This window comes from Chiroxiphia lanceolata, chromosome 2 (assembly GCF_009829145.1).
Source record: "Chiroxiphia lanceolata isolate bChiLan1 chromosome 2, bChiLan1.pri, whole genome shotgun sequence".
NCBI lineage: Eukaryota > Metazoa > Chordata > Aves > Passeriformes > Pipridae > Chiroxiphia > Chiroxiphia lanceolata.
Window position 1 is genome coordinate 42,057,729 of NC_045638.1, and position 26,033 is coordinate 42,083,761.

Below are 26,033 nucleotides of genomic sequence, written 5' to 3' on the forward strand. Positions count from 1 at the left end.
AATTAACTGTAATCACATAACTGTAAAAACCTAATTCTGCATGGTTACTATAAAGTTTAGTGTTTTATAGTTACTAATATTGAAGTGTATGGGGATGGGGGTTGCATATTGAATATCGTGCATTCATTTAAAATATTTATGTATTTAATGTATTTTTACTTACAAATGGAACAGTACTGGGACATTCCACACTTTAATGACATTTTTTTCTCTGTCTAAGGTACTGGGTCCTTTAGATGAAAATGAATTCTATGCAGAAGACTTTGATTTGTTAGCAAAGATAACATACAGTACCTCAGCGGAGAAGATTAAAACTCTTGTCAAAGAGATGGGAAACAGCAGTAAAAGGTAAAATTCTCTTGCATTTTGAGGCTTTGTGATGTACTGTCTTGTTTGTTGCCTGTGACAAATTAATCATCTTTTTGCATGGGAAAATATGAACAAAGGTTCAAGTATATAGTCATAGTACTCTTCATGCTATGTATATATACACTCTACATGCACTTGCAGTGTTTGTTGCTTGAATGCTGTATATTTGCTATCCTCTTACTTAGCATTTGAATACTTCTGTGCAGACAGGTTTGAATGTCCTTCATTGCCTCGTTAGCATTTCCCTGACAGACTTAATATACTTATCTACTCCAGCCCTTGCCCTGTTTTCCAGAAGAAATTACACATCTGCTAAATTCTGTATCACCTTTATGCTTGGCTGATTATGCTATTTAACATGGTTTTCCACTATATATATAAACTATGTATTTTGGTTTTCAACTGCCTGTGTCATCCTGATGGCGACAGCCTCTCTGTTGCCTCATTATTACAGCACAGAGCAGAATAAAAGGCATCCTGTGTTACTCAAAAGAAGTGCACTCTCTTGTCATTGCACATATATGTGATGAGGTTAAGGCATAAGAGATCTCTGTGTGTCCAAAAAATCACATCCTCTCCAGCTCGCCTCATATCATGTGTGCAGCCCTGCTAAATTACTCCAAATACTTTCTCTATTTTCACTGTACTTCAAACCAAGAGTACAACTAACTGTAAACAACTCCTACTAGCTTTTGTTTATTTAAGAGTAATAGTAAAGAATAATAATGAGCTTGATAAAATACAGTGCATCTTAAACCCACAGTAATATCTGAGTAATAATATTTGAAGTCATAAAGTGCATTGTCTTTGGGAATTGTTAGGAAAGGAGCCCGTTGTAGAGGTGTGGGCAGATGTGGTGCCCTGACATCGTGCTAGACAGCATTCACACATGTAGAGATGAGTTGTAGACATCTTTTAGTCTAAGGATCCAGTTTGTGTACAAAGAAGAGAGCAAAATTATATTATTTTTACAATATCTGTTGGCTTTCTAAGTCTGAATATCATTTCTGTTATCTGGAAGGACTGGCACAACTGAAAGAATCACTACCAGAAAAACAAAATCAGCAAGAGTTAGATATCTAGGAGACAAGTAGTGAGAGGCAAAACATTCAGACAAATACTGTGACTTAGTGACACTGAAAAAATATAAGAAAAAGAAGGAAGGAATAAAGAGTTATAAATGTCAGCAGATTGTAGCATTGAAACTGTGTGGCTGAATTATAATTCTGCAAATTCTGCATCAGTTAAAATTAAGAAGTGTGCAGTTCACAAGCTCTAAGGCTGTAGTCGTTCTTGGGCACTGTCATGCTAAAGGTTTTAGTCCTCAGAGCTACAAATACTGAGGTGATAATTCCTTTAAAGAGTCCAGGTTTGGGATATGGCCTTCTGAAATATTATGCGGACAGACAGATAGATATTAAAATATAAATGTTTTACTCCTTTTCTAATGAAAAAAAACTATATGTGCTTTATTTAATATAGTGGCAGTGATTTGATTATGAAAATAGATGCCCTGCTGTCATCTTTGCCTAAAACAGAGACGAGACAGGATGCTGAATTACTTAAAGAGCAGCACAGGTAAGTTCTGTCTGTCGTGATAATGCATTTACAGTACTTTCATATAGAAATTAGAATGTACTGATGACTACATGAGGTCTCTGGAAACTTGAGTAAGCATTCCAGTTTGGAAAGAAGTTATTGGTTCTGTGTTTGTATGAACAACCTGTTCATCTGCCATAGCATAATGTGTTTTTACCTTTTTCTTAATAAATTAATTATTAATACCTAATGATTTTCCAACCTTATACTTTGCTGAAAAAGGAGTGATTACAATTGATGTGAATAGGAGTGGTTGATTCGGAGTTAGAAAACTTGGAGTCAATACACTTACTAAGATGTTAGGAGGAGTTTCACTGATTAGAACTAAAAGAAGTCTCCACTAATTTTTAATGTGGAAAATAGCACAGCTTTTTATGTCTGTGGATCTTGATTACTGTTGCCAAGACTGATATACATGTACCTATACCTGGATAACAGTTTATGGCTTAGCAGTGTCATTCTTGACCACAGCTAATACAAGTAGATTACATTAAAATGCAGATTAATAGGGCTCATTGGCAGCTAATTCCTTAAGGAAAAGCAAACCCCCTGTCATCAGCCAGCGGATTTAGACCTGGGAAGCTCATGTGTCTTCAGTGTCCTTACTTGTGTGCTGGCTCTTTGTGTTTGGAATCCTGCATTTAGAAAGTGAATATGCCTTATCACCTTTTGTTGTTATTGTTGATGAATGAGACCTGAAGTACCAAGATGAGCATCTGTGAATCCTGTCCTCTCTGTAAGGGGATACTAACAGTAGCTGGTTTTAAATTAAGCTTAGCTGGGGCAAGCTTATTGGAGGGACAGGTACATTTTTTAAAAGGACATATGGTAACACAAGAAGTATGATCAAACTAAAGATTTTTGAAATGTTATTTTGGAATCCCTACTTGTTTTACTGGTAAAGGTGCTCCAGTGTGCTGTGCTTGGTGGGCTGTCCCTGTTGTTGAAAATAGGAGTAAAATCAGTAGCAGCCTGTTTTAAGAGGCTAACACCTTTGTCAAAGTTAGTTACTGACTAGTAACAGTCAGTACTGTGCTGCTACCACACCTTTTGTGGAAAACAAAATCAAATAGTCCCTTTTGTGTATTTACAGCACATTGGGGTTTGTCTTTTTTAAAGTGAGGTTTACTAACATTTCCTTCCTGTCGATCCAGAGTACTTTAAATAGCATCTCCCTGACTTAGTCTAATCAAGTTTATCAAACTAAATTATTTTCTGGAATGCATAAAGCTAATCCATCCTGTCAAGTTTCACACTTCTCAGTTGCCATTTTTCCCACTGCTTGGTTCTTCTTCTTTTTTCTAAATTGTAGCACTGCCAGCACTTGTCTCATCTGATGGTTCTTGATCTTGGTGAAGTAAACTGTAGATGAGTATCAAAAAGGCCATATTTTTCCAAGTTTTACTAAGGTTTATTCTATTAATTTTGTTGTGGGGAATGTATCTAATCAATAACCAGTATAGAACTGTGTAGATCAATGCTAAATTTTTAACATCTGTTCACATTTAGCTTCCCTAGTGATATCACAGAGAGCAATCATGATTATTGCTTGAAATGAGGGAAGTGTCTTCTTGAATAGTAAAATCTGAAGTGCTTCTGATATTACAAATTCATGCCTAAAAATGCTTGTCATTTCCACAAATTCAGTTCAGAGTTTTCATTTTTAATTAATATTTTTAATACTTTTTTAACAGTGTAGTAAAAGTCGACCCCCAACAAAATGAACCGTTCTATGATGTTATTGCTATTGTGGATCCGTTGACAAGAGAAGCACAGAAGATGTCTCATTTATTGATTGTAAGATGGTGGTAATTTCTTTTAATTTACATATTTGTAGCTTAATTTTTACTAAACTTGTTCTAATTTTCATGTACAGTATAATAAAAGGCTAAACAAAATATAGTTTTTTTTTTCTTTTAAATATGTGTTTAGTCATTTTAATTCATATAAAAAAATTGGGGGTGACCTAATTCATCACTGTGAGTACTTTATTTGCAAGTAAAGTTCATATGCCCAATGCACGACTCCTCTTAAAAGTGAGTCCATAAGTGCTCTTTATAGTCAATAGAAGGAAAGGAGGAGATTGTCTACATAATACAGAGGAATAGAATCTCCCATCTCAAAATTTTAAGAGGCATATGCTTCATTCTATTAAACCAGATCACCTTAGTTTTCCAAGGTACCCAGTTGAGGTGGTCTAAATCTGACCTGTATTATCATCATAAGAAGATTGGACTATAAACCTTTCAGCTCTTAGAGGGGTATTTCTCAGTTGATTAGTGCTTCTGAGTATTTCTAGATGGTCTTCCATTGTGTGTAGCTATTGATCTTCGAAAGAGAAATGGTCCTAAAAACATAGCTGCTAAAATGATTTTCTTTTTTCGCTTACTGCAGAATATCACTGCCTCAGGTTCCTTTATAGTTTCCCATAAAAATGCAAATTTTGTCTTTACTTTATGGTCTGCTACAGTTCTGAAGCCTGTAACTTGATTTTTGGTGCATCCCATTTTGTCTTCTTTTTTCTTCAGTAATTATGCAAGTTTTGTAAATTCTTATATTGCTTTTTCCCCTCACATTTTCATACCCTTTTCTGTCAAAGGTTGAAGCATCCACTCTCTCTTCATATATAATAGTGAAGCAAAGTAAAGTGTTTTAAAAGATTCATGAAAATTCTGATATTTCAGGACACTGAAATGCTAGCTTTTCTCTACAATGAGATCTTTCATTTCACTATTCTCAGTTAAAATGAAAGCTTCTATTACCAAATGAAAATATTTGCATGTTGAAATTGACTGGAAACTCTCCATTTAGCCAGAAGTTCATATTAGGAGTATAAATCACGTTAAGAACCTTGCAGTTCAGACCAGAAGCCTTCATTCCTCCTGGCACAATAGGTTCCCTCATGCATGCCTGGGCAAATGACTCCCATGGTGAACCAAGCTGTTCACCTATCCCAGATCCTACTTGATTCACAGGAGCTCTAGTTTTATTCAAGAAGCCAGCCTTTAGGAGAGAATAATAAAATGCTGTTGAAAGTAAACAAATCAGAACTATTTTAATGTAGATGACACTTTTTGATAATATTTTTAAAAAAATAAAAACCTGGAAATTATATATTAAAAAATATATATAATTATCTGGAAAGCCACCATATCCTGGTGTAGAGACAAAACAGGCATATATATATATAGCAAGCCCCAAATTCAAAGTTCTTAAAGGGATGCCTTTCTGATTATCTTACTGTATATATGGGTGACTTAAATACTGTAAACTTTAAGCACCTGAATGTATTTGTATTTAAAGGTTCTTCTTTTGAGTAACATAATTGGATTTGTGCCAAGTCTATTGTTTTGGTAACCATTCATGGTGCAAAATTTCTGTAGTAGCTACCATGACAAACACATGATTCTTGCCCAGTCTGCATTGAATATGTCCATGTCAAGATTTTTTTTTTTTTGCCCTGGTGAAACCAGGCTATTATATTACTTTCTGTGTCACTTTCTACCGAGAAATCTTTTGGTGTTTTTTTTTTTTTTAAATATCAACAAAAAGTTACTCAGATTAAGTGGAATTGAAATTGAGAAGTGTGTAAATAGGTATAGGTAAACTGTAATCTAAAATTTACTGCTTAGTCTGAGAATCTGGCAGTTTAAGGATGGAGACAAAGTATGAGTCAGATCATGAATGAGAGCTGAGTAAAGGCTTCTGTCTGTTTTTAAAATATATACTGGATTGTACCATAAGAACTGCTCTATGTCCTCTCCAGAGTGAGGTGGTTAGCACTCTCCATATAATGTGTGTTTTCCCTTTTTCAAAAGTTTTGTTACAGCCTTGAGCATCAAGTATTTCCAGATAAGGCACAGGCACTGTGTGTAGTAAATATTTAAATACCTGCCATAACTTAACCGTGATCGGACCACATAAGTTCCTAGAAGAATATATGGAATGGCTAATTAGTTCTGAAGTTAGGAAGGTGATCTCTAAGGTGATGTGAAAAAAATTGAAATTCCTTCTGCTAAAATGGAGGACAAAATCAAAGAATTGTGTTGTTTTTAACTCACGGTTCACCGAAAACAGCTGAAAAATTATTATACGTACTCTTAGGATCGTCTGCCTTTTTTTTTCTTGTTCCAGTAGGTGTCCAGTAATTTAAAAATGTGGAGAGAAAAATCAAACCTTTTCTTTTTTCCTGTCAGTTATCATTTATCTTTTTTCCTATATTCATTCTATCCTCAGAGAGAAACTCTTATTCCGTCCCTAAAGTAAAAGGAGTCCTGGAAGGAGCCCTTTTGATAATATAGTCTGATTTCCTATATAACATGGGTCATAGGGCTTCTTTTTATCAGTCAGTATTTGAAGTAGAAATAATTTCTTAATCAGTTCCTAATTTAAATATTATCAAGTAGTTGAGTGCAGATAGGAGCTCCTACTGAGCTTTTCCAGTGGGTAAGTAGCCTGACTTGGGCTTGGCATTATAGATTTTTATTTAGATCCATGCTGTAAGCATTCATCTTCTCATTATTTTGCCAGTTCTGTTGAAGATTCTATTATAAGAGTTTGTTTTCAGTGTAGATGCATTGTATTATGGTGACTTCACAAACAATTCCATGTAATTGGTTGAATAACCATGGTTTGGTGAATTAATGCTCTTCAGATGAGTTGTGGTAACTTAAGTGTTTTGCAAAGTGACTACATATGCACAATAGAACTTGCTCTTAAATAATTTTCAGACCTAGTAAACTGAAATAATTCAGCCACTTTTTACGGTATGAAATGCTCTGTGAACTAAATTTACATGCTCTTCTTTGAATTTTCTGATTTAAAGTAAACAGACTGAACTCTTCATGTATCCTATAAAAGAGGCTTTCCAGTCTTATAACCATTTTCATGTGTTGGCTTTAATGTCCTGGCTTTTGATGTCTTCATAAGACCTAAATAACAGAACTAAATTCAGTATTCCGGAAGTTGAATTGTTGAAAAACACAGAAATAATGCATTATTGTCTTATTTGTCATTTCCTATTTGAATTCCTTTGAAATGTTAATTAAGAATGGCATTATTCTTTTTGTTACTGTACTAAATGTCATGGTCAGCTGATGAATTAGGATGATACCTCAGCCTTTTGCAGGATCGTTTCATTCTACACACAACAGCCTATCAATGCAGACTGCTGAAGTATCATTCCTGCTAATGGGATGAGGGGTTTGTGTTGTTTGAAGGTGAAGTCCAATACATTTATATCATGATTTTTATTCTGAATGACAGATATTTGAGTCACTTGGATCTCTATTTTAATGGTCTTAAACTTCCATCATGTAATACTTCTTATGCTTCCAGTGCTGTTGGGTTCCCGTTTCTTGCTTCTTCACTTGTTCCCTAGCCTTTATTTTTTGTTCAGTAGTTTTCCAGTGATGGTATTCGGGTGACACAAAGGAATGAGGCACTAGGAATAGAACAGGTCCCTAGGGCCATATAAAGTTACAGCACTGTAGTAAAGAATGTGTGCAAGCCATGGGTTGAACTGAGGAAAGAAAAAATACAGTTATAATAAAAGAGAAATTTAACAGTGACCATTGTCTTGCTTTGTTCCCAATTTATTTGCCCTTCTAATTTTCGATTTTAGCCCCAGTGGTATCAATATTCTAACTTAGCTTTTATATCTTATTGACTATTCTAATAATATCCATAAATGTAGACACAGATGCTTTATACTTTCAGATAAGCACTTTGTATCAGAAAGCACAGAAAATAAGATAACTTGATAAAGGTTTCTTTGGGTGCTTTAAATAAATTAATAACATTATTAACTTTAAACAAAACAGATTGCTCATTAAATTAAGAAAAAGCTATTGTCCTAATATTATGGTTCCTATGTAAAATCATCCATAACATTAGTATTTTAGAAATAAACAGATGAAGAAACTGAGGGGAAAAAAAAGTAGAAATATATTAACGTACTGAAATTTTTTGAAGTTGATTGAATGGTTTAATACATTGTTAATGTATTGTTGACTTGTAAAATTATTAAGTAACTAAATATTAAAATAATTCTCTGTATTCGGCAATTTTCTGTATACAACTATTTTAATAAGAATGAAAGTAACCATTTTAAGACAAGTTATTGAGTAAAAGGTATGTGTTGTACTTAGAGAACTTCAAGTGTTTTAAAATCTTCTAGCAAACACAGTGTAAGAAAGGTGATAATATAATTTACTCAAGTATTGGAAAATGGGGAGAGCTGCTCTTCGAAAAACAGCATCACTAGGAGAAAACATTAACATTTTGGCTATCAAGAATAGCATATGCTAAATCATGCAGTTTTAGAAAAGGTCATATCTTTATTTGGAATATCTGACAACATCCTTTAATAGACAGATATATTTAGAACATTAAAAAATTTGAGATTTCTACTGAAACTTGAGAAATTACAGGATGTTGCAAGGATGACTTTGGCTTATTTTCAAGATTTGGTGATTACCAAGAACCATTTCTTAAAGAGATTTTTTTCTGTAGGTACTCAAGGACGTTATCAATATGAAGCTCAGGTTATTTTTGAATTGCAAATCTAAGCTGTCAGAACTGCCATTGAAGAGGTAAGTACTTTCTAGCTTTTCTTCTATGATCTTGCTCAGTTTGGGAAAACAGCCTTAACAGTGTATGTTCCCTTAAAAAAAAATAACTGCAAAGGGGAATTTGAATCCCCTGAGGAAGGGACTTTCACAAAGATGCCCCTGCATTTCATGATATACCTGTGGTGAAGCAAGTCTTGTCCCTGCTGGCAGTCCACAGGTGAAGCCTTTGCTTGGAGAGCCGAGAGGGGTGAAAGGAGACCCCCTTGTGTCATGGTAGACCGTCGTTTGGAGACGACGGGCCAAGGGGCTTGGAGACCCCCTTGTGTGTATTGAAAAGAGATCCAGCTACAACAATCCAGTTACAGCTGCTCCATAGAGACAGAGAGACCTACTGCCTTAGAGGCATTGCTACTCTGAAGAAGGGATCTGTCCTTCTTCCCTCCTGGACTTTTATTTGGAGGGGAGAAGAGATTTGATCCATTGTAAATACTTATGTCATGGTAGAGACAGCTAAGATTGTATATAATGTATTGTAGTATTTATTTGTAGAGTCATTGTAATATATTCCCTTTCCCCCCACTTTGAGTCTAGTGTGATTGTCTGGAAAACACATCTTACACTAGGTTGAGATGTAGGAGGGGGTTTAGACTAGGGAATTGGATTTTGGAGCTCTCAAACCATGACAACACTGAAATGAATTCCCCAGAGAGGATTCCTTTCCCTCTTGGAGAAATGTTTAAGCACAGCCATCTCTTTGGCAGATATTTTACCTCTAATTTTGATACCTTTATTACTAATTCCCTATGAGAGAGGTAGGTGGTAGTACCTGCCCTTTAGCCAGTGGGCTGGAGAATTAATCACTTGCCCACAAAACCGAAGTCCTTAGTTTCTCTTTCGTTTGAGAGGAATTACTCACATCTCTTAGACTGCAAGAGTGTCTGAATCATCAGTCCTCTGGATATCTTGTGTGAACATTGTCATGATTGCTTCTAAAGCTGGGCACTTTGCAGGTGTTAATGCCTGGCTCTTTTCTTGTATTTGGGAGAACTTTCAGCTGTGGAATAAATGGGGTAAAGAGCTGGAGAGGAATAGAGAGACCACTGCCTTTCCTCTGTTCTGTCTTTACTTCTGCTAGTGTCAGGAGCAGTTCTAAAAGACTCTTTTCTTTTAATAGAGATTAGTCCCTCTGCTTAGTTCAGTGATACAGATTCTGAGAATAGGAGGCTGTTCACAGTCAAGATGTTCAGATGCACCGCTTGGCTATTGACCTTCACAGCCCTTAGAATGTTAGTGGAAAATAGGCACTTCCACAGCAAAAAATTGTCAAAAGCAAATAGATGTGTTCATCTACCAGCCCGTTTGAGTTCCTGTTGGTATTGTCTGATGGTATTCCAAAAGCATAGGGAACTACTGTGCTTCTAAACTTCATTAATTTGGTAAACATTCCCTATATTTTAAAGTATTTTAGAAGAACTTCATGTTTGGAACTTTTTGCTTTAGTACAAATATTTTTTCTAACACTTCTTTTTCAACAGCTTCTATCGGTTTGTTCTGGAACCAGAATTAAGTTATGGGATTAACAAACACCTTCCTTCTGAACCTGTGGCAAAATTCCTAGAATTGCCAGAATCGCCTCTTTTGACTCTAAACATGATCACTCCAGAAAGCTGGTTGGTTGAAGCAGTAAACAGTTCCTGTGATCTCGATAACATTCATTTACAGGAGGTAAGTAATAGTTTGTAAACACTATAAAACTTGTGTTGGATCTTCTACTTCAAGAGAGAAATGGAAATACTGTGAGATTTTTTTTGTGTGTGTCTGTTCTCCAGAAATATTTTCTTTGGTAGTTGATTATTTAGTCAGTATTTTACCATTTCTGTTGTCATGGTCTTTCTTTCATTTTCTCTTACTTAAAAAAAGAAAAAGACAAGCCTTAAAAGAAAGCAGTGAAACAGAAAAAAATCAGAATGCAGAGTACCAGTCAAGGCAATTTACCTGCTATGTTAAGCTTTATGTTTACAAAAATAAGTAAAGCAATTAAAGGATTCTTTATGGTAGCTTCCTAGTTCTTTTTTATTTTTATATATATTTTTGGTAGTAATAGGATTAACCTAGGTAAATCTTCAAATAAACCTGAATATATGACAGTTCTTTAATGTAGGTTAAAATGTATTTCACTTTCATTTAGTTCACAGTTCTTTTAATTATTTTTTAATTATATTTTAATCCCTCATCTTCAAAGTCACTAGATTTGTTTTGGTCAGCAAGCTTATGCAAAATATTGAGGATGTTTGATTGACCAGAGCTGTGTGTCTGGAAGGTGTATTGTGAAAATAAAAGTTGGCATTTACCTTACCAAAGCAGAGATGCCTCAACTTCCTCAACAGTCAGTGGAGAGAAGGTACCTCCAGACAGTGATCCTTCCTCTTAATCTTGGATACCTGTTTTATAATTGAGTGAAGTTCCTTCTGGAAGGACCTTTCTGGGTTTTTTTGACTCTTGAATTAAGTTGGGGTAAATCCCATACAACATGTTTGCCACTGTAATATGTTGCTTTTTCTGACACAGTTAAATGACGTAATGTAATGATGAAATGTTCCTTCCATAGGTAAAAGGGGCAGTTATAGCAGAATATGAACTGGAATATATATTGCTTGAAGGGCATTGCTTTGATGTGACAACTGGACAACCTCCTCGAGGGTTACAGTTCACTTTGGGCACAAAGAATAATCCTGTCATGGTTGATACTATTGTGATGGCCAACCTTGTAAGTGTTAAGTACACGAATAGTCATTACAATTGCATGCTCCGTGAGAATTCTTTATGAGCATCTTGTTCTTTAAATCCATTTCTCTGTGTTGCAAGCTTAGTAATGCTAAAAGTAACAGGCACATCCTAGAGTTGAGACCATCTTTAATTTGCTGAACTGCCCTCCTGCTCCTCTTCTGATCCTAGTATAGGTTTGGCTATGGCCTGATTTTAGGCTCTAACCTGAAGTGCCTAAACTGGGAGCCTAATTACCTTTAGTAGATGGTAGGAGGTAGTTATACTGAGATGGAGATTCCACTCACAAATGTAAGGTATGAGTCACATTCTGGTTAAAATAACCGGTTTTGTTACACAATGATCCAGGCAAAAGAAGGCTCCCTTCAGGTAAGCGCTTAGAGCCTGTATGGGACATATCCACACTTCAGAATTCCTCTCATCATGCGAAGTAGTTATTTTTTGGTTTGGCAGTCTGTAGAGCAGAAGACCCTGTGATTTCTGAAATGAAAGATTTGTTTCCTATTGGCTAAGGTAATTTGATAGGGAAGGATTTTGATGAATAAGACCTCTTACCTATCTACTGTTCTCTGTTCTTTGTAAATACTATATCACAAGGAATAAAATTATTAATAAACTATGAATCTTTGATTTTTACACACTAATACGGTTTCAACAGTAGATGATATTTGGCATGATGAAACTTTTAATGATTCCTCACATTTCAAAGCTTACTCCACCTGACTTTCACACAGTGATAACTATTTGCAGTGTTCCTAAAATGGAAAGGAGCTGTGTTGACACAGAAAGTTGTTCAGGACAAAAATTTTAAGTTTCAAAGAAGGTTTTCAATTTAGGGTCCATTCAGTAATTTATTTCTTTACTGCTCACTTACTTACTGTCCTTGATGGATTTTTTGTATGCAAGTCAAATTCAGTTAGAAATGAATGGAGCACTGAAAAACATTATTATGGACATGCAGGAAAGGTGATAGTTGGTTGCATCACTGACACATTACTTTTTGGGCTAGTATAAATGTTGGATAATTGATTTCTGTGTATGTAGATGGTTGAGTCTGAAATGCAGACAGAAGAAGTGCCTGTCTTTTTTTCATAGGGATATTTTCAACTGAAAGCAAATCCAGGCGCTTGGACACTGAGGTTGCGTAAAGGAAGATCTGAGGAGATTTATCAGGTTTTTTCGTAAGTATTAATCCATCATTTGGAAACACACTTATAAATGAATCTGAAAGTGCAACATATTTGGAAAAGATCTGACAGTACTGAAGGAAAATGAGCAAAAATAGCATTACAAAAAAGAACAAGATGCAAATGATGATTTGAAGTTTGTAAGAGATACCTTATTTCCTAATAGTGTAAGTTGTTATTTGATGGCTTCATGTGGTTTTTTTGAAGGCATTTGAATATATTAATGCGTAATAAGCCTAAGCTGCTTAACTGGGCTTGATGCTAGCAAGGTCTCTTACTATACAGTTACACAGTTACCAGACACTTGCTCTGTTAGTTCCATGCATGGTTAACATTATCATACAACTGTTCACACCAAATTCTGTAGAAATGTCACTCATGGTTTTGTTGATTAATATTTTGACATTCCCAACATATTGAATACGTAATTACAAGAATATGTCAAGTGGATCGTTGCTAGCACTCCAGCAGTGTCTTTATCAGCTGGAGGAAGTACCACAAATTTCCCTCTCATCTTTTTTTTTCAGTCCTGAGGGTGCCTTTGAATGTAGACTTATTGATAGGAGGCATCTTTTTTTTATATAGGATCATTATATTCATTTCTAGACTTTTTTTCTTCAATTAATTCTGAGTGTTTCTTAGTTGTCTAAGTCATCTAAGAATCATTGTGGTTTACACCTTCACCTTAAAATATAGAAACACCCTTCAGTTCAAGACCCTGGCTGCATGTTGACTGCACCACATTTCCCTCTCTTGGGAGAAACCTCTGTATATGGAAAGTAAGTTGTACTCCTGTAACTGACATAAGTTGGCATCTCTATGGCTTCTAAATCTGTAATTTCCATGGTTGATTTTCATATAAAGGAAGATATGCTAGTCGTCACTCCAGTTATTCCTTGAAAGAATCATCTTTTTCTCATGTTTTATGTAACAGCACAGATCTGTAGCATATGAGGGCTTCCTCTTGAAGCTTTAGATCAAATCCCTTCTAGAGGAGCAGTATTGTTTTATTTTATTTCAACTTCAGTTCTTCATTCTTTTTTTCTTTTTTTCCCCCTTATCTCTGTTCTCCTTCAGTGTAATTCTGTGACCTGAAACAAACCTATGTCCTATGAAATATTTCTTATTGGAACTCAGGAGTACATAGTTCCATATGTTGTTATTCATCAGCTACTATTAAAAAAATTAAAAAATTTGATTAACCTCTTTATGGTTATGAATATTTAGTTAATACATCAATTTCAGTGTTACAGGGAGAAATCTTAATGGAATGTTAGGTTCATTCTATTTGTTTACAATTTTCAATTTTTTTTTTTTCCCCCAGAAACCACTCACAGTCTGTTGGAAAAGCAGAAAAGCATAGTCATTACCCTAAGAAGTTCACTTAATCTCCACCCACTGTGGCTATATCATTTGTCTAATTTAGCATTCAATTCTTAAGATATAAAAAGTGATTTATATAAGATGACATGGTTAAAAGAATAATGCAGTGAGGTGTAATTAGAAAATTAAACAAAATGCAACAAAACCATTTTACATTTTAGGCTGCATTAAAGGAAACTTAAATCATCTGCTGTTTTGTAAGATTACTGATTTTCCCTAAGAAGAAATACAAATGGGCTTAATTGAGCTCAGCTAAGTCAGGAAAACTAATACTTGATTAGGAATCTAAACAGTAGCATTTATTTCATTTAATTATTACATGCCATGTAATAATTACATACTTAGGGTACAACTGCAAAAGTATGTTTGGGAAGCTGTACCAGGATCTTTGGTATTTTTTTTACAGGTATCAGTATTATTAGTATGAAATTGCTATCAGAACTCAGGCAACTACTTGATAGGATGGAATTTTGCCAAGAGGTATTGCAGTATATTTTCCATCCTTATATATTAGTAATGTCCTCTCCTGTTGAAATGTGAGATGATCTGTTTTCTTTGAGGCACAGACCTGTACATTATAATAACAGCTTTAGGAGAAATACAGGAATTTGAAGTTACAGCACTTTCTACATCTCAATACTTACTTGCTTCTCCTGTAGTTGCATCTAATAGACATGCAAGTAATTTATTTTTACTTTCTGTAAATACACAACATTTGAAAAAGCTACCTCTGTTTTCTTGAATGCTGCTTCTAACAAGGATCATTATTTTGAAGCAGTCACGATGTTATTAATAAATTACTATGAATATTAGGAAAATGAAAATTACTGTACCCAGCAATAGTCTGAGCACTGCTTATTATTGAAACTTTGATTCTGTGAAGTTGGTGGAAAAACAAGCAAGTATTACAAGAGAAGGCTGCAGAAAATAGTTTGTATCTAAAGATATATATGCAATCCTGCTGAAGACTTCATTTTTTAAAATGGTAGGTAGATATAATTTATTAGACTTTGATGCAGATTGCATAGCTGAAAGTTATATCTTTTATAATTTGGCCAAGGAGTTTTTCCATTTGTTGAACTTGAATGCTTTTGTTCCCCATATGAAAAATTATAATTTGTATTATATTGATACTTATTTGTATTTATATTAAAAGCACCTAAGTGTTTTGAAACATTTTAAAGTGACATAAGTAGTCTGCTAGAGAAGTTTAGCTTTGTACAACAATTATATAACAATAAAGAAGTTTTTGCTACATATGTTATAGTGCTGCCAGAAATTCATCAAACTGAGGGCTGTGCAGAGTGAAACAGTTGGCACTCAGTAAAGATGGAGCCCACAGTGAGGGATCCACAAAAGAGATTTAGGGAGACAAAACAGTGTTGTTAAATTTACATCCAAACCAAACACTTTGAGAATATTGTAAACACTTTGGAAAAACATCTCTTTCATCAGAGCTGCAGGGCTACCAACAGAATTCATAGCATAGAGATTTTGAGGTAACTGAGTGAATAAGAGAGAAAATTTTGGTTCTGTAAAAACTGAGGGCAAAAATGGGAACACTGGGCTGGCTGCTGCTATCAGCAGTTTGTGTTTGGATCTAGTTGTACTATTTTAAAGCTTTTTAATGGCACAGTTTATTTAAAATGAAGAACTGTGCTTGTTGACTGCTTTAGGTCCCTGTGATAAGAAGATCATTGTTGACTGAGTGTGCATAAATGCAATATTTTAAAAGTGTGAACATACAACTAAATCAGAGTAAAAAAGTCAAGATAATCCTGAACATTGTTTTGTGCAAGAATAGGCCATTTCTATGAAACTAGGTGATCATAGGCACACAAAAATGTATTAAATAGAAAATTCATGTAACTGTATAAAGTCTTGTCATTTTTAGGTAAGGGGTATGAAAGAGATTGAAACAAGATCTAAATACTTCTGTTTTCTAAGGGGAAAAACGAGACCTAAGGGCTAGCAGATTACTTTCTTTAACCCATTTCTTGTAGGCACAGCCTTAGCAAGAGGAAACCACATAGTACTGTTAAAAGACAGAAAAGATTGAAGGAAAAATATATGGGCTATTGAGGTATAAAAGCTCGAAAAATTGAGAATTATGTTATTTTACTGTATCACAGAGTGACAGCAACATTTTTATACTTGTTACTCAGTGGACTGCAGTGCAGTTTCGAGATGCGTGAATGGTTTAAGCTGGTGTTCAGTGGGGCATATGTTCATGAGGTGCTTGCACAGCCATGTCTTTAGGGGTACAGTTTCCAAAGCTAACTAGTTGAGAGCCAGTCTTTACTGTCTTAGCACTGTGATAAAGCTTTCCCTATACTTTTTAAAGCATGTTTATTTTAAAAGTACATTTAATGCCATTGCCCAGCAACTTCTAAGATATTTTCCATATTTGAAAAATAAATTTTAGTTCAGTGTTTGAATGTAGTATATACCCATTTAATACATAATAGTATATTCAACTCCAAGTTGCTGCATTTTTTCATTGATTGATAAATTTCCCTGTGAAAATCCAGATTAAAAAGTGAGGGCTACCACTGTGGACAATGTCTAGTGATGCTTAAAACTCAGAAAGTTTATGGAGTTAAAATACAGTTAGGCGAAACTGAAGAAATTTTGTTTCTATAAATAACAACAATTCTAAACCTTATACTCTAACTAAATGCAAGTAACAATGCATGTTTTAATGAGACAGTACCTTTGCATGGGTTCTTTTTCTCCTCACAGCCATGAAGGAACCGATTCTGTTGCTGACCTGACAGACATTATTGTGGTATTAAACAACTTCAGAAGCAAAATTATCAAAGTTCAAGTATGTATGCAGCGTTTCCTTACATGAAATGTGGCTTATGCTTACATATCTTAGGCTATATTTAATTGAAAGGTGTATACTGAAATATATAATTTAGATTTTGTATAATTAAAGAGAAGGATGTGCAAATTAATGTAGTTAATTTGATCCAATCAGGTTATACTAATTGCATGGGAGATTGTTAAATAGCGGTTAAACATAGATAAGATTTATCTCATCTAGCTCAAGGTGTCCAAATGTGTAGTCTAGATGACTTAAATTCCCTCAATGCGTAGCAGAATGAGAGAGAGTCCAAAGGTCTACTAATCCCAGCTCATATATGTATTTAAACCAGCAACATGAGCACCTCTTGAGACATTCATTTCTCTCCAGTGACGAGAGAGGGATTTTTTTATGAAGTCCAGATACCAAAGTGGAAGTTAAAATTAGATGTATTGAATTTTACCTTAAGCTACCAAATTTGTGTAAGTGAAATTACATTACTTCCATTCTTAAAACTGCATCAAAAAGAGCTAATTAAGCAGGAGTTATATTCAGGAGAAAGAGCCTCATAGTATTATATGTTTTCCTCTGTTTTGTAAATAACGTTTTGTGTAGATTTCCTTGGTATATTGTATCCTAATTTTAGACATCGAGAAGGAGAGTGAACAGTGTAAATGTAAGTACAGGAGGAATTTTTAAAACCGCAGACGTGTCTCTTCCCCAGTCCTGCAACTGAAAGTTTCCAGAACCCAGAGAAAATGTGTAAAACTCTGGAACATGATGAGCCTGCCTTTAAACCACAGAAAAAGGATAAAAGGGTACCATTTGGGTTAAAATATGAAAATTATTTGACGTGAGAGGTGGCATGTATTAAGCTTATAGCTAGAATATGTAAGGTCTGTCATTCAGTTGAACTGCAGAATCACTTCAGTGATGTGTAGGATGGCGTTTCAGGACCATTAGCTAAAAAGACTCGTGATGTACTGTGAAAAGAAATCTGTAAGCATTGGCTTGACAGTATGATCATGTGAAATTAATATGATTAGAATTGAGTATGTTCAGACATTGAGGGTTTTAGAAGCTACTTGGTTTTCAAAAGCAATTAGGTTTATTTTAATCAAGGAAATTAAAGCAGCAAATGAAATTGATTTGGAGTCTTTATTATGCACCTGGATAAGACAGCAGAAATTGCTTAAGTTGTGTGGGAGAGCTTATGTTTCAGTGACAAATTTGTCACTTTCTCCTTGTGAAGGGCTTATGAGAATGCCAATTTCCCTTCAGGTAAGTTCCACTGTGTGGTGCAACACCCTGCTACACTTCTGCCAGCTAATGGCTGGATCACGAACTCATGAGTGTAGAAAATGAGGCAGAATTCCCCACACTTGTAGTTAGTATTTGCATAAAGAAGTACAGAGGGCTTGAACATGCTGTTTGATTTATTAATCACCATTTAATACAGCAAGTTCTATACATAGTTTAAAAGTATGTAGTTCAATGCGGTTCGGTAAGTATTTTACTGAAGTAGAAATTGGTCCAGATGTTGGTCCAACTCTAGCCAGTTAGTACAGCATAGTTAGATATCACAGTTGAAGTAGTAATTACTATCAACCAACTTCCTAAATTACACAAAGACATTTATTTTAATGACTAGGTACAGAAAAAGCCTGATAAAATGAATGAAGATCTCCTTACAGATGGAACAGGAAAATATGGAAATCTGGAATCGGTTACAAGGTAATGCATAATTTGCTTCTAGTTTAGCTGTTCTAGCACATGTTTATTACTACTCACAGCAGGTAAGTGTTTCTTACTTGATAGTGATATGTAATATGTAAAAAGGCTGTTCAAGGGATTTATAATAATAAATACAAGGAGGGGAAAGAAAAGCTACAATGTCTTGTACCTCTCCTTACTTCCTTTTTTAATCCTTCTTTTGCATTTCTAGTTTCTGTTCATTTCCCCCATTGTTTTTTTATTTTTTTGGGGTAGGGAATCAATCTCAGTGTGAAAATCCCAGCCAGTTATGGGGTACTCAGATATGTGAAAATAAACATCAAAAAGCAGGCCGATGGTGCTTGTCTGCTGCTAAACATTATTTATGAAATCTCAAGAAATGTTTTTATGTGTCAATAAAATACCTTTTACTTTAAAGTCTGAGTTCTATAAGTAATTGCAATAAACATCTCAAGCTTTACATTTGGGGCTAATAACATTGTAGTATTTCTAATTTGCTGTTTTAAGCAAGACTCAGAAAAGGTTTTCTTCCATTTTCAGTAGCTTTGGCAATGGTTCTCAGATGCAGACTGTTAATGAAAATAAAGAGAAGGCATAGCAGTTCCACTTTATCTAGTAAAAAGTTGACCCCAGTTAATCCTCTAACACACGTCTCTTGGTAGATCCAAGGCTGAGTTCTGTTTCAGCTTTATCATCTCTCTTGAAAAAGACCTCTTGTACCACAAGTACCTGGACATTATATTGAGTCTCCGTTGCTGATGTTATATTTATCACCATTTACAGATGGTTTTAGTCGTACAGTATCACAGAATCATAGAATGTATGGGTAGGAGGGAACCCTAAAGATCATCTAGTCCCAACCCCCCACCATGTGCAAGGACGACTTACACTAGATCAAGTGGCTCAAGGACTTATCCAACGTGGCTTTGAACACTGTCAGGTTGGGGCATCCACAACCTCCCTGGGCAGCCTGTTGCAGGATCTCATCACCCTCACAGTAAAGAATTTCTTCCTAATATCTAACCTAAATTTCCCCTCTTTCAGTTTATACCCATATTGACTAGATTCAGAAACCCTCCCAGACTACTATACTACAACTCTCAAAAATTTTTTTGTGAAGTCACAGGTCAAGGAAGTGGACCCACATTTCTGCACAAAGGTGTCTCTTTTCAGAAGGATGTTAGATAAAGGAATTTTTCATCATCTTCAAGCTTCCCACTTCTAATTGGCTGCATCAAAGGATGGATGTGCGGTGATCAAAATCTTAGCTTCCTCTAACAAGGTTACGAGGCCAGAGATCTCTCAATCTCTCAGGTCTTGCCTTTTACCACAGTTGGTCGGCTCATCATTGTGCATCAGTCTCAGAGCTTAGCTGGGCAATTGAAGCCCCTCACTCAATAAGTTTATTTCTTCTCCCCATTGATTCAAAGTTGTGGCTCAAGGGCACGATGTGAGGCCTGCCCTTTCTGTCAGCCTCTTGCTATCTAGGAACTTGTCAAATATCCTTCCTCTTTGTTATCCCAGAATGAAAAGAATATCACCAGCACATTACTCATTAGAGGAAATCACATGTGCTCTGACATGGGACACATGCATACCATTGCCCAAGTCCTTTCATAACTGAGCAGCCCTTTCCCAATTGACTACTTTTCCCATGTGACCTTACAGGTCAGTCCAGCAGCTTGTTCAATTTGGAAGATCTCTGCCTTTTTGTTGATCTTTTCATAATCAATATTTTCAAGATCCTTTTATGAAAACCTGATTTATTTTTTTTTTCACATGATGGTTGCATTATAAAGAACTTGAGAGTCTTTTAGTCCTGCTGTCACTACAATAAGAAACAAGATAAAAAGTCAAGAAGAAGGAAGACTGACTGCTTGGGACTGTGAGCTGCTGCCTGTGAAAGTTCAGTGCTAGCTGGGAGGTTTTCGTCTTTAGAGATGCCATACAATGCAGTCAGTGCTGCTCCACTGACTTTCTTCTGCATTTGCTATAGTCCTGAACAGGTACAACTGTGCTCTTACCGTGGCTGAGTGAAAAGAATGTGAATAATCTTCCTCAAAAAGATCATTCACATGACTTACATTGTAGCCTTTAGGATTTCAGCTTTATATTAGTGGAGCGATATGGACTCTTTTGAATATGCTGGAGATCTGAGACTTGTCTCATTTGTTCTTAAAGATTATGAGGGATACTTCTTTTTTACTTTCTAAAGGATACTTTAAAAAGGGATGTAACCAGAAGAAAAGTTAATAGGAGTGACTCATGTAATCTAAGTGTGTGAAGAATGACTCACCTCAAAAAAAAAAAAACTACTGAGGTGAATTTCCAACAATATCAAGCCATACTGTAAGGAATTTGGCTAAGGCAACCTTTGCAGTTCTGAGATCAGTGAAGCAGTGCTTGAGGAAGACTGCAGCCATTACATCCTGGCTGTGTGTGCTGGCAGGCATACATGGTGAAAAACCAATCCTGGTAGACTTTGGTATTCAAAATGAGCAAAAAATGCTGTGCAGCAGAAATAGAAAACCTCTGGACAATGTACCTCAAAAATATAGGTTAGCTTATAGGGAGAGTAATTGAATTAATTTAAGGAAGAATTTAGCGAGTATTATGAAAACCACTCAGGAAATCCTATCATCACAGACCACTGAATGTTATGAGGGTATTCTGGGAAAGGCTACTACTCCTCAGGCTTGCCATTTGCTGTTGGGACGGTAGTGAGTTAAATATGTGATTTGATTTGGTGTGACCATCTTTGTATTACGTTCAGACTGTATTTTAGGGAATATATTCAGCTCAACCACCTATGAGGGCTATTGCAGGCATTCTCCACCCCAAGAATATGGATTGGTTGTTCTGATGTAGAGTGCATGTGGATGAGCAATGGAAAATTACTGGGTTTTAATTTAAAAACTACCAGTTCTCAAGATGCTATGGCTGCGTGTACTTCTGATTATTTTTACTTTGATAAAATGTGGAGTTCTTGTCAAATTTGGGTTCTGTTTGATTGAAAATACTGGAGGCTGCAGTTGTGCCATTGCTTGTCCTGAGTGACAGGGTATGAGATGTTGCTCCCAAAAGATTTTGATATCAGAGGCATGTGCAGTGGGAGTGTATTTGGTTACTCCAGGATAAGTATTTCTTTTGTATATTTTCTTACTTTTGATTCTTTATGAGCTTAATGATAATTTAGTATGTTTTTTTCTGCTGAATGTTTACTTTATATAATAATTCATAATAATTTTTAGATTTTCAGAAGAAATTCCAACAGAAGAGAAGGAAAAGAAAAGTGATATTCTTAACATTTTTTCTGTTGCTTCAGGCCATTTATATGAACGTTTTTTAAGGTAAGGAAAGGTAAAAGGGAAACAAGAATTTCTTTTCAATACACTACATTTTCTTACTAGCACTAAGCTGCTTAAAGAAACTGATTTTTTAAACAAAATAAAAATAATAAATTGTCAATACATAGAAAGGGTGTATACAATGAGGACTATATTACTCTTTGCTTAAGAACAAAGTGATTCAACATACAAATGTTCAAAAGTACCATTATTCTTTGAAGACAGAAAAATGTTCTCCTTGTCTTTCATGTGTGAAGTACAAACGTAAAAGATGAAATTCAGCCTCTCTGTATAAAGATGTAACAGAAGTGACTTCATAATCTTGTATCTAGAATTGTATCTATTTCTGTTTAGTCCAAACTATGGGTTTACTATATGCACATATGGTTACATAAGTTAATATAAGGTATTAATCATTATTCTAATTTTGTCAGGCATTCGCTGATAATAAAACTTGTTAATAGATCCACTTTTGAAATTGTTCCTTCTACTGTTGCTTAGCCAATGTGAATCAAATAAGTCCATCTCAAAACAGTGTTGAACACATGCTCTTTAAAGCTTTTAATTAGAAATAGATAGAAAATTCTGCTTAAGTTGGGTAAAAGAAAATTATACTTAAAAAATTTTAACACTTTTTAAGTGCAGTTGTAATTTAATGACCTGTGTGTATTTGTTTGTTTATTATAGACTTATATTTCCACAGAATTATGATGCTTTCTGTCCTACGTCATACAAAAACACCAGTTAAATTTTGGTTTCTGAAAAACTACCTCTCCCCTACATTTAAGGTAGGAGAAAAGTCTTTCTTTTCTTATTTTTTTTCTTTAAAATTTTAAATAATTTTTTAAAATTACAATTGAGTAACTATATAATTCAAATTAAATTTTCACAGTGGAAAATGATCTCTGAGTGGATTAAATAGTTTTAAATACTAATAGTTTTAAATATTAATAGTTTTAGAAGTGTTCTGTATAAGGTTGTTCTCTTGTGGAATGCAAAGCTCAGTGATAAATTATAATAATTTATTCTCTTCTGCTAGTCTCCAAGAGCTTGCATAAAATGTTTTTACTACTGGTGTAGCTGAGGATACTGCTAAAACTAAAGAAACATTTCAGAGTAATAAACTGTATAAGGCCAATACAGCTACAACTGTTTTGCACCACTCACTCTTTTTCCTTTTGAGTCCTTCTGTGTCTCAAAATTGTGCACCTAATAGTTTTTTTTGTTTTTCTTCTAGGATGTTATTCCTCACATGGCTAAAAAGTATGGTTTCAGCTATGAGTTAGTACAGTATAAGTGGCCTCGCTGGCTTTATCAACAGACAGAAAAACAGAGAATTATCTGGGGCTACAAAATTCTTTTCTTGGATGTTCTTTTCCCTTTGGCTGTGGATAAAATAATATTTGTCGATGCTGACCAGGTAAGAAAAAATAATGGTCTATAAATAAATGTATGAGGAATTTATATGGGCTTAAATTGATGCAGTCTCATCCCCTATGGTCATGTATTCAGACGTTGGTCTTGTAAGACTACTGCAGCTGTATGAACAGAACCAGTGGTGTTGCAGAATGTGAAATGCAATAATTTCACTTGTCTTTAGTCATGTGGACATTGAGTCTCACTACACTGAGTTGTCCTAAATTGTCTGTGGAGAGAGAAAGGCACCTGGAGAGGTGAGTGTGATCTTAAACGGGCCTTTCACTGAAACTGTATTGGAGTGAATCAGTCTCTGGACTGACTGTGAGAGGACTTCTCCACTGTGCGAGGAGTCTGAGGGGATTAGTTTGGACCATTTGAACAACTTTGAGATGGCTGAAATTTGTCAAGATTAATCCTGTCTCTATTTTAAATTTGTATGCAGTCTTTCACTCAGGAATGAGTATTGTATAATATACTGAAAGACAAAATGCTGTCTCCAAGAGATGAGGCATTGAAAAGTGTATCACAAGGTTGTTAAAAACGTCAGGACGAGTATTAATGTATTTTGGTCCTTTTCCAAAGCTTGAGAATAAATTGAATTTAGGTGTAGTAATGCAGACTGCAACTTTCTGCGGTTTCATCTGGATACACCATCTGGTAACACTGGTTGTCTGTCCTCACAGCTGTAAGGATTTCTCTCTACACCCAAATAGCTAAAACTTTTTTTTACCACTGATAAATTAGGTGGAGAAGGATTGAACAGTAAATAAAGGACATTTGTGAAATGTCATTATAACCTATTTTTAAAAGTACTTTATCACTCGATACAAAGATTTTTCAAATGATGCAATAATTTTGGAATACCCAAGTTAGGTAACAAATAGGAAGGATTCTTTGAAAGAGACATGCTTGGTAGATTTTAGAAGTTATGCTTTTTCATTAAGGAATTTAGTCTTGGGAAACCAGAAACACTGATCTATGAATTAAAAAATATTGTGCCTGGTTTATTTAATTTACTAATTAAGTGTGTTACACAGATGACCATTGTTAATAAGATAATAAACACTTCTTTTTAACTTGAAGAATAATTTGGTAAATATCTTCCAGTGGAATATTTTATCTATACTCTGCTGTCGTAGTGTCTCAGTTTTTTTTTATTTAAAATAAAACTTTGTGAAACTTGCTGCAATACCTACCCTCATATGCATACCTTAGAAACAGTATTAAATTGTAGAAATAACTATATTCTTATTTAGATTGTGAGAAGTGACCTGAAAGAACTCAGAGATCTAGATCTAAATGGAGCTCCCTATGGATACACACCTTTCTGTGACAGCCGTAAGGAAATGGATGGGTACCGTTTCTGGAAATCAGGATACTGGGCATCACATCTTGGGAAAAGGAAATACCATATTAGGTAGGATAACATATTTTTGTGCAGTGTGTGCATTTAATTGAAATCTGGGTCTTGATATTGATCACCGAGGGTTTCAAAACCAATTGCCCTCCAGTCATTCTCAGCAAGAGCTGAATAAGGCATGAATTCTGATGACATATTGATTTCACTTTTCTGTTGTAGCTTTAGCCACTTAAGGAAAATATTCCTTCAGGATGGGAACATGTTTTAGTTTCTTGTTACTTTTATTAATATTATCAAAAAGAAGGTGAAACTCCACAACTTCTTTTTTTTTTTTTTTTTTTTTTAACTTTTTAGTGCCTTATATGTTGTGGATCTGAAGATGTTCAGAAAGATTGCAGCTGGAGACAGGCTTCGGGGCCAGTACCAGGCTCTTAGTCAAGATCCAAACAGTCTGTCAAATCTAGATCAGGTATAAATGGCTTTAAGTAATTTGGGGTTTATTTTCTTTATCTTTCTCAAATTGCATGGAATTGTTGTGTAGCTCAGTGTTTATGTTATATAATTCCAAAACTATTTGCCATGTACTGCTGTTTTAGCACATTTTCAGGTGTGCACGTGAGCACAGTTCAGAAAACTGAACACTAAATGAGTATTGTTTTAAATAATTGTTTAATATGAAAAAAATGAGGAAAAAAACATATAGAGAACTGTTCACCTTTATTCTGATAATGGTAATTATATTTTTATTTGGCAAGAGCTTTTTCCTTTTTCTTTTTTTTTCATCAGTGTAAATTTAATTTTTTTTTTGTAAGCTAACTGCAAAGGCACTCTGGTGGTTGCTGTACATCGTCACCCTGTGCTGGCTGTAGTCTTTATTTATGTAATTCCAACAATTTTTGAACCCAAATGAGGTGCATCAGGGTGCAGTCACAAGCATGTAAGTGGATCCCATGTAAACATAACATACTTAAATTTATTACTTTTTTCCTGTGGTAGAGGTTATTTAAATTGATAGAAGATGGATAGTAAACAGCTCATCACATTTCTGCCTGAGTCAATAATACTTATTTATGTCTCACTTTGGGTGAACTGCAGAAGGCTTCATAAGTGAGATTGTCCCTGCTTTATTTGTTTTCCTCGTGGAATTCCTAAAGCACAAAAGGTTTTTACCTGCCTATAGCAGTAAAGGGATCCCATGGTAGCAAAGCCCACATCTCTCAGTGCCTACTTTCCACCCCCCCTGCTCTGCAAGCAAATTTCTCTCTCTTACATAAGGACATTATTGCCACTTGCTTTTTTTTTTTTCCCCAGAAATAACAGTAAAAATTGAAAATAGCAGTTCTTATAATACTGGAGAAAGAAAAGTGGAAATACAGCTACACTAAAAACTCAGAGTAGACTGGACACAGGGAGTTGGAGCAGCCTTTAGCTGTAATTGTTAAGAGCAAAAGACTGACATAACAGCAACAC

At 35.0% G+C, this 26,033-nt stretch overlaps 1 protein-coding gene across 5 annotated transcripts in view; it reads left to right on the forward strand.

Annotated features, from left to right (window-relative positions):
* UGGT2 (UDP-glucose glycoprotein glucosyltransferase 2) overlaps positions 1 to 26,033 on the forward strand; it is an 89,577-nt gene that overhangs the window by 55,044 nt on the left and 8,500 nt on the right. For 2 of the 5 annotated variants that reach the window (XM_032677219.1, XM_032677236.1), the window contains 14 exons: positions 221 to 348; positions 1,852 to 1,947; positions 3,663 to 3,765; positions 8,482 to 8,561; positions 10,076 to 10,265; positions 11,149 to 11,307; positions 12,420 to 12,505; positions 16,637 to 16,721; positions 18,355 to 18,437; positions 21,689 to 21,787; positions 22,488 to 22,572; positions 23,022 to 23,204; positions 24,460 to 24,620; positions 24,918 to 25,032. In XM_032677219.1, the coding sequence (XP_032533110.1) occupies positions 221 to 348; positions 1,852 to 1,947; positions 3,663 to 3,765; positions 8,482 to 8,561; positions 10,076 to 10,265; positions 11,149 to 11,307; positions 12,420 to 12,505; positions 16,637 to 16,721; positions 18,355 to 18,437; positions 21,689 to 21,787; positions 22,488 to 22,572; positions 23,022 to 23,204; positions 24,460 to 24,620; positions 24,918 to 25,032 (1,653 nt within the window). Of the gene's footprint in view, positions 1 to 220; positions 349 to 1,851; positions 1,948 to 3,662; positions 3,766 to 8,481; positions 8,562 to 10,075; positions 10,266 to 11,148; positions 11,308 to 12,419; positions 12,506 to 16,636; positions 16,722 to 18,354; positions 18,438 to 21,688; positions 21,788 to 22,471; positions 22,573 to 23,021; positions 23,205 to 23,296; positions 23,456 to 24,459; positions 24,621 to 24,917; positions 25,033 to 25,375; positions 25,501 to 26,033 lie in introns of those variants that run through there. The other 3 variants (XM_032677225.1, XM_032677231.1, XM_032677244.1) reach the window with 3 other exon arrangements.